Below are 15,578 nucleotides of genomic sequence, written 5' to 3' on the forward strand. Positions count from 1 at the left end.
TGCAAGAAAACTTACTACCGTTACCCTGAAAAAACAACAAATCTTCATTAATAGATAATGGATGGGAAAAGCCATAAGAATGAAAGAGTGTTTCGTCCATTCCAGGGAAATTTTATGAAAGACTGTATCTCTGGTTTCTCTTTTCCTCTCTGTCCTTCTGTTTTTTGGCTAATTCCCTAGAAATGAGGCACGTGGAGTTTCAAGCAGTCATACCTTAGGCTGACCGTCCCTCTGGGTGGGGAGGACAAGACGGTGTGAGTGTGCTGTCTCTGCTCTCCAGTGCCCACTGGATGACTGTGGGTTGGGGACACCTGGTAAACACAAGGAAAACAGAGTTGACTGGGCAGGCTCTCCTCCTCATGCATCTCGTTCACCTCTGCTGTGCGGGCAGTGGTACCCGACCCTTAGACACGGAGGTGAGGTACTTCCTTCCCAGAGACCACATGTTAAAATGGATGGGGTGACGCTCACAGCAGAATTCAAACACATCCCCAACCCGGAAAGACCCAGCAACAATGAATACTTTACAAATCTCCATGACTTCACGTCTCTGCTTTCCAAGTTGTCCATGGTAACATAGTTTCACTTGAGTAATATTTTAAGCCGTCAAGCATATATATTCCTATTCCAAGCCTCACCGATCTCTCTTTTAAAGAAGAAAAATATCTAGAGAGGTTAAGAGAATTGTCTCAAGTTAACAGCTAGTCAGTGGCAACACCCAGGGTGGGCCTCTGCCTTCTCAGTTAGATCATCCATAGCCAAATAATAGATGGCTTCTTGCATGAGATGCCCACATGGCAGACTCTGGGGTCTGAACAGGGATAAAGGCAAGAAGCAAAGAGCCTGGACAGAATGAATGTCATCCTTTCAGTACTCACTATGTGCCAGGCTCTCTGACAACAGCTTTATTTTTCACACTACCCCATGTGATAAGTACTCTGACTGGCCCCACTTTACAGATGAGGAAACTAAGCACAGGGAGGTTAATAACTTGCCCAAGGTCATGGAACGTATGATGGCCAGGGCATGTGTTTAACCTCCCCTGGCCCCCTGCCTCTCAGGTCCCTCTTGTTCTCCATTCCTCTTGGATTTCTAACTTTTTAAAAAAATTTTAAAGCATTGAGAGAGAGTAGAGCTAGGTGAAGAACATTTTTTGTAAAAAGCCTTCTTGTCTTTGTTCTGAAATAAAACAAAAGCCTTGGAAAACGGCAGCTTCCCCCGTCCCTTTACTTTTATTTATTTATTTATTAAAGATAAAGCAGGTTGCATTTATTTTTTTGGGGGGGGAGGGTAATTAGGTTTATTTATTTATTTATTTTAATCGAGGTACTGGGGATTGAACCCAGGCTCTTGTGCGTGTTAAGCATGCATTCTATGACTGAGTTATACCCTCTCCTGCCCTCACCTTTATCTTTAAATAGCAATGGACTGCTAATACAGTGTAAAACCACAAAGATGGGGAATTCTCTAGTGAAAGGATAAATCAGAAGCTCACACAGGATTTTAAATGTGGGAAACCTAGTTAATGCAGCTACTCTACATACTTTCTGTCCAAAGCTGTAGTCTAGAACATCCCTGATAACCAACAGATAGTGAAATTAGGGACTCTGTGAAAAGTCCAGGGGCTTGAGATGAGACCAGAGACCAGAGATGTCCACAGTGTCCCCAGGGAGAAGCACTTTAAAATTTAACTGTTGAAAACCGAACAATACGAGGCATCGTGGCTGGCATCCTACCGTGTAAGACATTCAGGAACTTAGGAGGAAAAGTAGCCAGTGCAAAAGCACTCGGAGTGATTCACTATACGACAGAAGGAAACGACGCAATTAATAAAACAAAGGAGAAAACACTCAGTTTTGGCTAGTCAGAGAGGTAATTTGAAAAGAAGTCTGAACTGGGCTGTTCCATCTACACATTATACTTGTTTTCACACCAGATGAGCAGTATGGGGTCTGCTCTTGAAAATCCTTCTCAAATCAAAGACAGGAATGAACAGAATTCAGAACAGCAGGTCTCCACAATTCTGTAATTGTAGCTGCCTCTCTAGGTCACAAAGGTTGTCTCACATGTCATATTGAGAGCCACTCTGGGTCTCATTATGTCTATCAAAAAAACAGAAGGTCACCCAAAGGACTGATTGTTTACCTCCGGCACCCACCTTGGGGAATCGTTGTTCTGCCACAAAGAAAACGAACACCTACATGTCTAAACGGTTCTCTCTCTTTTTTTTTCCATTTTTGTAAATTCCTTTAATAGATGTTTCCTTGAATATATACAATATAAACATCCCATCTAAGCAAAGCACACCACAAGTGTATAAAGCAGCTATAATTTTAATACACATTTGCATATATTCTCTCATTTGACATTCACTAAAATATAAAAGCCCATTGACTTCTGTATTATTAATTAGGCACCAGAACCCTACGAATATCATACATTCAGAGTCTATGACTCCAAGCCCTTGGATATCGCTGCCATGCTGCCAGGGTTTCTGGCCACTATAAAGAAAATTAAAATTAAGGAAAATCAATAAAGCTATGTCCTATGAGGGGTAAAATTCTTTTCAAATACTCAGGTAAAATATTAAAAGATGAAGTAAAAACATGTTTTCACTTGTGTTTAAGTCTCTGAATTTTGATTATATTAAAATTTTTCTTTGACTTATTCCCTATTGATACTGCTAATCACTAGTCTGTGAAGTAAGCTGTTCTCTTTTAACGTTTACTGATGAGGTCACCCATTGTATTCTTGCTCTTTGAAAATGACCAGCAGTGACCGCTGTCTGTGAAGCAGGCACCTTCCATAATTACTCCAGATCCATGATACTGTTTTTAAAAAAAAAGTCCAATTCCAGGAGTATTTTCTGGAAGCCGCAAATTCCCAAATCGCCTGCCAGCAGGATACTTTCTCTTGCTGGCCGTTCCTCTAGGGAATTTAATAAATATTCACTGACAGAACACAGCAAAATTGACTGAGCCATTTTCATTTTTATCAGCTCCACGGGAAGCCTTAGTATTGGCTGGAGACCTCTGGGAATCGCCAGCGGTTGCAGTAAGAAGCTTTTGTGAGGTCCTTAGGGAGAGGGGTGAAGAGGAGAAAATAAGGTTAATATCTATTATCATAAGCCCCTTTCTGAACCTTATCAGGAGTTATAAACCCGCATGAGCATCAGCAGTGTGGGGTCTGTGGATATTCTGTGATAAGCTGTAAAAGACCCAATATCTTTTTAAATAAATTGTTAAGAATCAAGTAAATTCATGGCGCATTTTCAGACACCAATTATTTAATACATCAAATCGATATCCACTACTTAAACCCGACGGCATACTTCAGCACTCATTTATTTGCAAATCACCCATCAGCGTGGATTATTCAGGTTTGGAAGAAAAAAAGTGACTTCAGTTTCTATTATTTGAACCTTCAGAATGACATACCCACGAACAATAATTTCAAAGCCAGATTCTTATCAAGTCACTCCTAATGATGAACGCTGTTTGCGGACAGGGTGTCTTTCTTTTACGTTCGGGGTCTAAGTTCAGCTATTAATTTTATCAAGCCTTTGAGAAACATACAAATACATCACCCACACACAAAATCTCGGTCTATTTCCAACAAGTTGTAGATCAACAGCTGAAACTGTCTTTTAGTTTCTAAAATTCCAGTCAAGACACCTTTCTACAGAGAAGCTGAGCTTGTCTGGGCCACGAGATCCCTTGCTGAGTTTACAAATATCACTTAAAAAAAAAAAATTCCTTCTGGCATTCTGATTTTTGTCTTTTTCTACAATTAGTCCTCTACATTTACGTTCCTTTGCCCAGATTTCTGGCTTTTGGTTTTTCTACTTACTGGAATGCCTGTGAAGGTAACTGGAGGAGATTGCCAAGAAATGCTAAAGCTGCTGCTGTTGGGGGTGAACTTGGCGGACCCCGGAATGGTCACAGGGGGTGTGGCCTGTCAAACAGAAAACAAAGTCGTTAGGAAAGAACTTGTCTCCTCAGTCTTATGCTGTCATTACCCAGGTAGGGCCTCAGAAACGACCTCCGCTATATTAATAACTTAGACTGAATTCTAACAGGAGGAGATTAAACCCAGTCAAAGACGAGTCCCTAGAGAGAAACTTTTTAGACATCCAAGCATTCTGAGGTGTAGAGGGAGAAAGCTTTGGACTGTCAATTTCTGAAAAGAAATTTGATTATACATCCATATACCTATTTTAGGACATCTGTGAGATACAATTCCTCGGGATCAAGTTGGGAAATAAACACTTTTTTAATACAGTGGCGGTGGGCTGTAAATTACAGCACTTTGGGAGGGTAATCTGGCAGTACACATCCAAGTTCTTAGCGTAGTGGCTATTTCACGTCTAGAATTTATTCTAGAGAAATGGATACAAAGCTGTTCATTGCAGAACTACGTATTATACTAAAAAACCTGGACACAAATACCCGGAAATAGGGAAAAGGGTAAGTAAATGATGATATGCCCACAGAGCCACTAAAAATGATGTTGTTCAACGTAGAGAAATAGGTTTTCTATAATAGGTTTTGCATAATAGAGAAAGCAGGTTAAATTTGCATTTAGAACAATCTCTTGTCAGTAAGACAAACTGTGGTCTGCAAGACCATTCAGCTTGGAGTTAGACAAGTTAAGTGCTAACTAATAATCTCTTTTTTAACTCATCAAAAAAAAATGATGCTGTTGAAGAATACTCATTGGCATGGGAAAATGTTCATGAGATATTAAGTGGGAAGAACAAAGCATAGTGAAAAGAGTACTATGATAGATTCCATTTAAAAAAAATGAGCATATTTATGCACCTAGAACAGTCTCGAAGGACATACCAAAAACACTAACCAATGGGCTTTCTTGTTGTTGGGACTAGGGACAGATTTTCTTTCTTTGCTTATGTTTTTAATATTTTTATGCTGAACATTTATAATGCCTATAACAGAAATATCCCAGGATTCTGAATATATCGTTCGGGAAGAAACTTCTAGATCACTCAATGTGTGTTCCACCTCTCATTATATTGATAAGCAAAATAATTCAATTCAGTTGGATCAAGCCCATGATCTTGGACCTAAATGCAACACTGATAAACAAGAACAAGTTACTCTGTTTGACCAGCACAGAAAGAGTCAGGAATGAAATTTACTGCATCAACTAATTTAATAATTAGCTCTATTCCATGGCTTTTGAGTTGAAGTCCAGTAAATAAATGGCTGAATTCTTCCTCTACAAGTCCTTTTAGGTTTTCTACTTATAAATATAGTTGTTAGTGACACTGGTTTTGTAACTGGCAACCACTGGAAAATATTTTGGCAATACACATCTGTTCATGTTCTATCCTATGACTCAACAATTACTCTTCTGGGAATTCAAATTAAAAAAAAAAACTGCCAGTGGCACAGAGGTATCCTAGTAGAGTTATTAATGATAATTAAAAAGCTGGACGGACTAAAAAGCAGACATTTAACAATAAGAGAATGATTAAAACAATTTGATGTTTTGATTCATTTGAATTCAGTTACATGGAAAGTGCTTATAAAGCAAAGATGGGAAAACAATTGCAAATACATAAGGAGATTTTTCTTTTAAAAAGTTACATAGGGTAGTTGAGAATTATGGGGAAAATAGTTTCTTAAGATTTGAATGTATGGAAATTTTATTTAACTCAACACTTAAAAGAGTTAATCATTTCTGGGGGAAAAGGATCTTCAGCCATGTCCTGTGGGAGCAGGACTTGTCTCTAAGGTCTTCCCAGACTTTAGAGTGAAGCAAAATCTCCTGGAGGGTCCGTTAAACACAGACTTCTTGGCCCCACCCCTAGCTTCCAGTCTAGGGCAGACCCAGGAAAGTCACAGTTGTAACGAGTTCCTAAGTGATGCTGACTCGGTTGATTTGGGGAACACTGACAACCACGGCTCTAGTCTGAGTTAGCTACCAGTTTAGAAGGCAGGGCATGGAGTTCCAGATTTGGGGTGCAGGACAAAGCTGTCATTGTGCCATTGCTTTTCAGTGCTCACCTTTTCATTCATTTTACTTTTTATTTAGCAGGTACTTATATCACCATGCCAGGCACCCTTCTGAGGGTTTTACAATATTAAGGGTGTTAATCCTCATAACAACCTCTCAGGGATCAGAACTTCAGTCAGTACTGGGGAGTCCAAGAATCCATAGGTTCTGTGTGAGATCTTGGCTTTAAAAGGAGAAAAAGAAAAAGCGAACTCTGCTACTAGGCTACCTCGGATGCACTTTTTCCACTGGGTTATCCTTTACTCACAGGTCAGAATGCTACTGGTTTTGGTCAGGAGGCAAAGTGATTACTCTCATGGCCTTGCCAGTCACCTGGTAAGCGTGGTCGGTGTGCACGAGGTAGAGCGTGGTGGGAGCGGAGCGGCTCAACGGTGTCATCAATTTTGTCTCAGTTTTGGCACAAGGAGCTTCTGTTCGGCTTGAATCTGGGATGGGGAAAGTGGGAGGCGAAGCCAGGGACTGGGAGGGCGAAACCGGGGCCAGGCTGCTTAGTCCGTCTGCCACCGAGTCCGTGTTGAGCTTGATCTCAGTGTAGTAAAAGTCTTCCTCTCCATCGCTGTAGTCAGAGTCCCCAGCACGCCTAATGCAAAAGAGAGCAAAACTCCTACTAACCCAAGCCATTTTCTTGCCTTGAATTCTTGTGCGTGCTGTTCCTTCTGTCAGGAATTCTCTTCGTCTGTCCTGTCTGCCTGGCAAACTCTCACTTAGCCTGCAACACTCAACTGCCCCTTTCAGGGAAGCCTTCCTTAACCTCTTAAAGCAATTTCTTCATCAATCAATTATTCAAAAATGATTTATTGAGAGCCTACTGGACAGGCACTTTTTTTTTTTGGTGTCTCCTAATATTATAGTGAACAAAACATAAAGAGACTCTGCCCTGATGGAACATATAGTCTAGTGAGAGAGGCAGACAAGAAGCTCACAATGGAATGCATCAAAAACAGTAAATACCTAGGAATAAACTTACCTAAGAAAACTGTAAGACACCGATGAAAGAAACTGAAGATGACACAAACACATGGAAAGATACACTGTGTTCCTTCATTAGAAGAATTAATATTTTTTAAATGACCATACGACCCAAGGCAATCTACAGATTCAATGCAACTCCTATCAAATTACCAATGGCATTTTTCACTGAACTAGAACAAATCATTTTAAAATTTGTATGAAAACACAAAAGATCCCAGATAGCCGAAGCAATCTTGAGAAAGAACAGAGCTGGAGAAATCAGCCCTTGACTTCAGACTATACTACAATGCTACAGTAATCAATGCAGTATGGAACTGGCATGAAAACAGACACATAGGTCAATGGAACAGAACAGACAGCCCAGAAATAGACCCACGGCACTTACGGTCAGTTAATCTACAACAAAGGAGGCAAGAATATACAATGGAGAAAAAGACAGCCTTTTAAGTAAGTGGTGCTGGGAAAACTGGACAGCTACACGTACAGGAATGAAACGGGAACATTCTCTAACATCATATACAAAAAATAAACTCAAAATGGGTTAAAGATCTAAATGTAAGATATGATACCATAAAATACTCCTAGAGGAAAATGTAAGCAAACACTCTGACATAAACTGTAGCAATATTTTTTTTGGATCTATCTCCTACAGCAAAGGAAATAAAAGCAAAAATAAATCAAGGGGACATAATTAAACTTAAAAGCTTTTGCACAACAAAGGAAACTATCGACAAAATGAAAAATCTACTGAATGGGAGAAAATATTTGCAAATGATATGACTGATAAGAGGTTACTATCCAGAATATATAAGTAGCTCATTAGCTCAACATCAAAAAAAAAAAAAAAACAAAAAACAAAAAACAAAAGACCCAAACAACTCTATTAAAAAATGGGCAGAAGAACTGAAGAGACATTTCCCAAAGAGGATATGCAGATGGCCAACAGGCACATTAAAAGACGTTCAACATTGCTAATCATCAGGGAAATGTAAATTAAAAGCACAGGGAGGTATCACCTCACACCTGTCAGAATAGCAATCATTGAAAAGAACACAAATAACAAATATTGGAGAGGATGTGGAGAAAAGGGAACCCTTGTACACTGTTGGTGGGAACGTAAATTGGTGCAGTCACTGTGGAAAACAGTATGGAGGTTTTTTTAAAAACTAAAACTAGGACTACCATATGGTGCAGCAATTCCACTCCTGGGTGTATACCCTAAAACCCCCAAAATACTAATGAAAAAAGATACATGCACCCCAATGTCATAGCAGCATTATTTACAGTTGCCAAGATAAGGAAGCAACCTAAGTGTCCATCAACAGATAAATGGATAAAGATGTGGTGTACACACACACACACACACACAATGGAATACTACATAAAAAAAGAATGAACTTTTGCTATTTGCAGCAACATGGATGAACTTGGAGGGCCAGTGAAATAAGTCAGAGAAAGACAAATACGTATGATATGGCGTATATGTGGAATCTAAAAAATACAACAAACTAGTGAATATAATGAAAAAGAAACAGACTCACAGAGAACAGGCTAGTGGTTATCAGTAAGGAGAGGGATGGAAGTAGGGACAATATAGAGGTAGGGAATGAAGAGGTACCAACTACTACGTATAAATAAATAGGCTAAAAGGATATATTGTACAATATAGGGAACACAGCCAAGTATTTTGTAATGACTATAAATGGAACTTAACCTTAAAAATTGTGAATCACTATATTATAACCTGTAACTTATATAATATTGTACATCAACTGTAACTCAATTAAAAAAAAAGAAACCCATAAGGAAATAGATATTTAATACATCAAGTAGTGATAAATCCCAGAGAGAAAAATTAAGCAGCATTAAGAGTGTCCTTAAGCAGGGCATGTGATGGGAGGCATTCTTTTAAGTAGAGTGTTTAGACGAAGGTTCTCTGAGGAGGTGACATTTGAGCAGAAGTTTGAACGAGCTGAGGGAGAAACCCACGCGGGCACCGTGGGACGTACATGCAGTGCCCTGGGGTGGGCTGGCACTTTCCAAGAAGGGCAGAGAGGCCGGTGGCAGGCGCTCAGGGCACCAGCCAGAGAGTGGCGGGAGGAGAGTGGGGCTGAAGGCAGAGGCAAGATCGCACAGGGCTTGTAGCTCTCAGGAAAGACTGGATTTTGTTCCGAATGTGATGGAAGCCTCTGGGGATACTGAGGAATCTAAGCAACTTTTTCAAAGTTACCATCGCCTGGAGAACAGAGGACACGAGGGCAAGAGGAGGAGTAGGAGGCCGCAAGGAGGCTGCTGAGTGGCTGACAGTGGCTGGATGAGGGGTGGGCGTGGAAGTGACAGAGTTGTCAAACTGGGGACCTGATTTTAAAGGTTAGGCACTGGGACTTAACCCCGAACGTCACATCCGCTGAGCTCCCTTCGAGGTGCGTTCATTTTATTTAGTTCACTTTATTTCATTACTTGGTACCTCTCTGTAATGTTTTCTTAAAGCTCTGTCGCCTCCCTAAGACTGGTTCTCTAGGGCTATGTTTTGTTCATCCCTTGTGTCACGCCACATGTGGTGCATCTGGCATAGAGTAGGTGCCTATTAAACGTTAAATGAGTGAGTAAAGGAAGCTGATGTTGTTGGAACACAGTGATTACCAGCCTGGATCCTGGAGTCAGATTTTCTGATTCAAATCCTGACACCTTTGAGCTGTGTGTGTGATTTTGGCAGCCTACACCCTCATATAAAATGGCATAGCACAGTGCCCCCCACCCCATACCCTCAGGTTCCGCATCGGCAGATGTGGAGTGCCTACTGTATACAGAGCTTAGAAATGCACCACACACGGTGCATTTCTAAAATAAGGCTGATGTTAGAAGGCCTCAGATTTTAGCATCACCAGGAAAACTACCTTCTGGTGCTTTCACAGTTCTCCCTGAGACATAACAGTTATTTTACTTTATGCAAAACTTTCTGTGGAAAAATACAGTCGAATAAAAGATGACATTGATTCACTCTGTTAATTTCTAGCGAAATCATGCACATCTAGCCACCTGCCTTTACGGGATGGCCTCTGGACCTCTCCCTTCCACGGGGCAGCCCCAGATTTCATGACCATGTCCGGCAGGAGCAGGGCACTGACTCGGAATAACTTTTTTCCCCACTTACAATCCCTGTGTAGAAAACTGACGATTCAGATCTCCCCTTCTCCTTGGCCTTTCTGTTCAGCCAGATGGGCGGCTTCTCCCAGCCTGGTTCCACTTCCCCTGAGCTCTCAGGCTGAGGCATCTGGGGAGGTGTCTGTCCCGTATCAGGTCAGCTGGGCTTGGCTTTCTTACAAGCATACCACTGAGGACCCCAGAGAGTGGGCTGAAGAATGCACGTCTGTTCTATTCCTGTCCCCACTTTCTTTCCAGCATGGGGCAGGCCGAGTTGCTACTGGCTGCCAAGGATTACTAACAGACACACAGGCCTGGGGGAAGTTGTGCACCCTACATGGGGGCAAGTCAGGATCGGCCCCCGGTGCACAAGAATAGAGTGAGATTTAAGAGAAAGACTGTGTACTTTTTGCACTGGCATGGTTCACACTGCAGCTACGTAAGATGCAAGATGCCTATCTCGGGGCTTTGGTGTGCTCGCACCCCCCTCCCTCCATCTGCCGACGGTCACATAAATGAGCTCATGGATCGAGGCAAAGCCGGTTTCCCTCTCCCAGTAGAAAAGAGAGCTGAGACCACAAGCTTCTATACACACACCCCAGCCTTGCAGTCCTGCTCATCCAGGCTCATTCCCAGGCAGTGGCTGGCAGGGCTGTGACTCCTAATTCACCAAGGCACTTTGAAGCGCACAGAGTAAAAAGGGAATTTTAGGGAAGCGAATACAGCGGCTGCACTTGGAATTTCACCCACCATGAGAGCACCCAGGGAGCACAAAGGAAAATGGTGTGAATGCCACTTACAGGCTACAAATACGTCAATGCAGCACGTGTTTCCGCAAGGTGAGGAATAGGATTCGATTTTTCTGGGCGGATGGACTTTAAAACAAACCCCGCAGCTCCTGATTATAGCTTCGGGAAGTTCTTTCTAAACGTTTAAGTAACTCTGAGCTATTGACAATGGGAGCTGTCCTGACAGTGAGGTTTGAGGGGAGACACTGCATTTCCTGCCCCGAAGGCTTTAGGAATAGAAGCGAGTTGCGCCCGTCAGTGTTTCCCATGTGGTGTTTCTTGGAGGATGAGGTGGACCCTCTGGCCAGGGAGCAGGAGGCCCACTTTGCTGGGCCACGCCCACAGCGCTTGGTGAATTTCCATGTGCTGCACCCTGGAAGGGTCAGGCTGTGTCCCCGGCATCCCAGCCCTTCAGGTTAGAGAGCTAGAGCCCTGCTTCTCTCCAGGCCCTGAAGGAGACCCCCACACGAATCAGCAAAATCACCTTAGGACTGGTTTTTGTTTTCTTTTCATACCACTTGTTTTTACGGACCATGCATTTCCTAAATTTATCCCTTGCTGGTCAAAGTGACTGCAGTGTTTATTTCTCAACACTCATCTTGTTGAAAGGACTCCTCTGTGTCCAAGTGTCTGGGGACTTGATCATGTGTTTGGATTCACATTATGCACACTGGCAATGACTTACATCTTCTCAAGGTCCCTTCTAAGTCCCAGAACCCGGGACAAGAGAGACCCAGAGCCTAAAGGACAAGCTGAACCACCACTGCCCCCCAGGGCATGTTGCTCAAAACTGACTTTTATCTTTCCTTAGAAAGGTTTTTCTATAACACAAGGAGAAGGGTCAGTTGTACAAATGAAAGGCTTATTTGAGCAACAGAAACTGAGAGGGCAGGTCATCAGACATCAGAGGAACCGCAGCAGGAGCGCTGATGGACCCCGTGGCTCCTAAACCCTTTTCAGGCTGCACCTCAAAGCCATGACCGCTCTCCATCAGGAAAAAGGCGCACATTCCCTTTGACAGACAATTTTGGGGGTCCAAGGATCCCCTACACTAGTGTTTCATCTCTTACAAGTCACTCTCACATACATTTTATTTTTGACCCTCACACATGACCCTGCAGGAATGATACCATTAGCTTCATTTTCAGGGGGAACTGAGAGGCTCAGAGCAGTGACTCCCTTAATATCAGTTCGTAAGTATGTCAGGAAGGCTTTACAACTTCAAGTCCACGTTCTTCCCACTTGCCATACTGGCCTCTGTCATCTGTGGTGGCCACATCCACAGTGATTAGGAAGACCAGGCAAGCCCAGCCCCTATTCCTGTGTTCAGACTTTTCAAGGCACAGGGCAGAGGGTAAGTCTGAGTGCAGGCAGTCCTGGACTGAACTGACGGCGGCTACACCAGGCTCTGAAGGCAGGGCTGCCTTACCCAAGGTGAATGGTCCGGATGTGTTTCTGGATACCTGCTGCAGTGCTCAGCACCTTCCCGCAGTTCTTCCAGAGGCATTTGAACATCACCTTCATGGAGTTCTGTAAAGGGGAGAAAGTGACATGAAAACTAGCCCAGCAATTTTTTTCTGTCGTCCCAAAGTACTTTTTTCCTTCATTAGAGAAGTAACAGGTTCCCATTCTCTTGACTACAACTCAGCACGCCATTCTAGGAAACCCTCTATCTGGCGGGTACTGTGGTGGCCTCAGATGTTTTTCTACATCCTTCCTGAGTACTGAGACCTGCAGGAGCATTTAGTTCACTGTCATTAAGGTGGCCACAAGGTCAGTTAGGTGTTAATGGCAGTATCTAACGTTCACGGAGCGCTCGGCACATGCCAGGTGCTATGCTAAGAGTTTATCTCACGTAATCCTAAAAGATGTCTAATTATTATCATCACATTTTACAGATTCATGGAAAGCTTCAGTAAAACATAGCCCAGTCAGTGAGCCAGCTTCTAGCAAAGCTGGGGCAGGAATCCGGGGAGTCCGGCTCCGGGAACCACCCTCTCCACCAGGACACAATTCCACCTTCTTCCACAAGGATCTCAGCCGTTACCATGATCGCCACTTCATTATCTTAACTGGCTATAAATTTAGTTTTCAGTGGAGGTCATGGTGATGGTTGAATTAGACAGTTTTCTCTTCACTCTACGTATGACTTTTTCTTCCAACCCTGTGTACTCTGCACAGGTAGCTACTGGAGGGAGGTCTAAGTTCACCAAAAGAGAATGGAAAATCTGCCGCAGGAAAAATGACTGTCTCATTTGTAATGACTCAGGTCATTAGGATAAGCAACTGGAGGGCCTTTTTTTTACAGTCTGGGTTTATGGTTAAAGTTCTTGTTGATCTGCAAGGTGGCTGCACACGTGGGCCCAGAAATGTAATTACACCCAGTGGGGAGACCAGAAACTGTGCTTAAGGATGAGCATTCCCAAACCCCCTCACAGAGGGGAGGCTCGCTTTCTCCTCTACCTCTTCTTCTTTTTTTAAAAGATTTATTTTTAAAAAATCTTATTTTATTTATTTAAAAAAATTTGAGAGGGGTGGATTAGACTTATTTATTTATTTATTTTATTATTATATTTTTAAATGGAGGTACCGGGAACTGAACCCAGGACCTCGCGCATGCTAAGCACGCGTTCTACCACTGAGCTACACCCTCCTCCCTACCTCATCTTTTTGAACAAGACATCTCACATTTACTTCCTTTGAATAACACATCTTGTGTTTATTACCCCATCACCCCAAACTGTCAGAGCTCTCGTCCCATAATCTACTCACGCCCAGTATGTGCCATCTCTAAATCTGGGGGCAATGCTGATGAAAAGCTTTGGAAATGCCTGTGATTTTGACCCAGTTCAACTTCAGGGATCTAACCTAAGCAAATCATTCAAAACGTCTGCAAAGATCTGTGTATAAAGATATTAACCACACTGACATTTCGATTAGTGAAAAATCAGAAATAATCTCAAGGTTGACAGTGGAGGGGGGATTGGTTAAACTAATTCCATGTAACTGTATATTAAGGAATCTTAAAAATGAAGTTGAGAAAAGCTTCTCTGATGCGAAGAAACAAGCTCCAAGGCTAGGAAGGGAGCTGCTGGTACTCCTCATTTGCCCTGCAGGTTTCTCGCTGCTCCCTTCCCCACCCTGCTCAGTGCCCTGGAGGTTGACCTTTATGTATCAAGGGGCCCCTCACTGGCTCCTGGGTGGCATTGGCCAGTGGGAGGACAGGGAGGAGGAGAGACTGGAAGGCAGCAGGGTGTGGATTCTCTCAGCATCCTTTCTGCCTGGCCACGGGTGGGCAGCGGCTACATTTTTCCTCCAAAAGTTTCTACCTCTACTGGCTATTTCCAAAGTGTTGGTCATCCTCTGGGTTCTGGAAACCCCTCTTTACTTGCCTCTTCAGGCTTCGGGAGGGGGTAATACTGTTTGCCCCTGGGGGTACTGAACCACCCCTTCTGATGTCCCCAACCCTAGTCACACCTTTTTAAAGAGCCTCTTTATTAAACTTCTCAATTAACCCATTTGAGTACCACCAGTTTCCTTGAGGACCTTGACTGAAATGGGGGGAAAGTAGTTATACAAGAATATAAACAACATTATATATTTGGGGATGGGTAGGTAATACAAATAGAAACTATTGCATAGTGGAAATACCAGCGAAGGGTATCTTATTTTGACATTAATTTCCAAACGTAAAAATTACCCTATTTTATTTGATTTGTTTATTTTTTATCATACAGATTTTTTTTTCCCCAAGAGGCCCTCAAAGTGTTATGCCTCTTTTTGTTTGTGTTGCTGTTTTTTTTTTTTTTAGGGGAAGTAATTAAATTTATTTATTTATTTAATTAATTTTTTTAGCGGAGGTACCAGGGATTGAACCCAGGACTCTTGCGTGCTAAGCACTTGCTCTATCACTGAGCTATGCCCTCCCCCCACAAATTACCCTATTTTAAATGAAAGACAGAAGTCACCCTATGATACTTGCTTGACTAATTTTGGAGAACAAAAGCTTACTAGCACGGCCATCTCAACTGTAATGAAATCAAGCGACTTTCCCTCCACCTAGGCAAAGGGCGGTTTTGTTTTGAAATAGGGGGTACTGGGAATTGAACCTAGGACCTCGTGCGTGCTAACCACGCCCTCTACCACTGAGCTATACCCTCCCCTGGTGAAGGACGTCCTTGGGTCAAACCACAAGGTCCCTTAAATGGTGGTTAAGTACTTTTCAAGATCTGCTAACTACATCCCATGGAGACAAATCCTTTGTCTACAGACTACTCACTGTTATGCTAAAGGACAGCCAGCCATGGAAGGAGGAGAATAGGAAAAAATAGCCAAATCAACAGTGCCCAGATTGCCACATGGGTCCAAGCTCGCCCAAGGAAGCCCAAACCAAGCAGAACTGCTGGCAGAGTCCCGGCCGCCAAGCCTGAACTTCAGCCCATCTGTGCTCTGCCCTGGCTCCCCGCCGCAGCCCGAACAGATGCTCACAAGGCTGGAGTGTCCGAGCTAGAGGGAGGCCACTGTCGGCTGGGAGCCACAGTGTGCTAGGGTCTTCCACACATCTGCCTTCCGTAGCTGAAGCCCCTGGCGGTTACAAGCAGGATTCATGGAATCTACACGTGCCCAACGTGACAT

General features: G+C 43.0%; 1 protein-coding gene across 1 annotated transcript in view; it reads right to left on the reverse strand.

The window, feature by feature from the left end:
- Positions 1–15,578, reverse strand: part of ZNF704 (zinc finger protein 704) — a 178,741-nt gene that overhangs the window by 13,732 nt on the left and 149,431 nt on the right. Inside the window, exons 5-8 of the mRNA XM_031441425.2 lie at positions 12,373–12,473; positions 6,352–6,619; positions 3,850–3,954; positions 214–311 (exon numbers count right to left, since the gene is read on the reverse strand). Of these exons, the coding sequence (XP_031297285.2) occupies positions 214–311; positions 3,850–3,954; positions 6,352–6,619; positions 12,373–12,473 (572 nt within the window). The remainder of the gene's footprint in view (positions 1–213; positions 312–3,849; positions 3,955–6,351; positions 6,620–12,372; positions 12,474–15,578) is intronic.

Source organism: Camelus dromedarius, chromosome 30, assembly GCF_036321535.1.
Source record: "Camelus dromedarius isolate mCamDro1 chromosome 30, mCamDro1.pat, whole genome shotgun sequence".
Lineage (NCBI taxonomy): Eukaryota > Metazoa > Chordata > Mammalia > Artiodactyla > Camelidae > Camelus > Camelus dromedarius.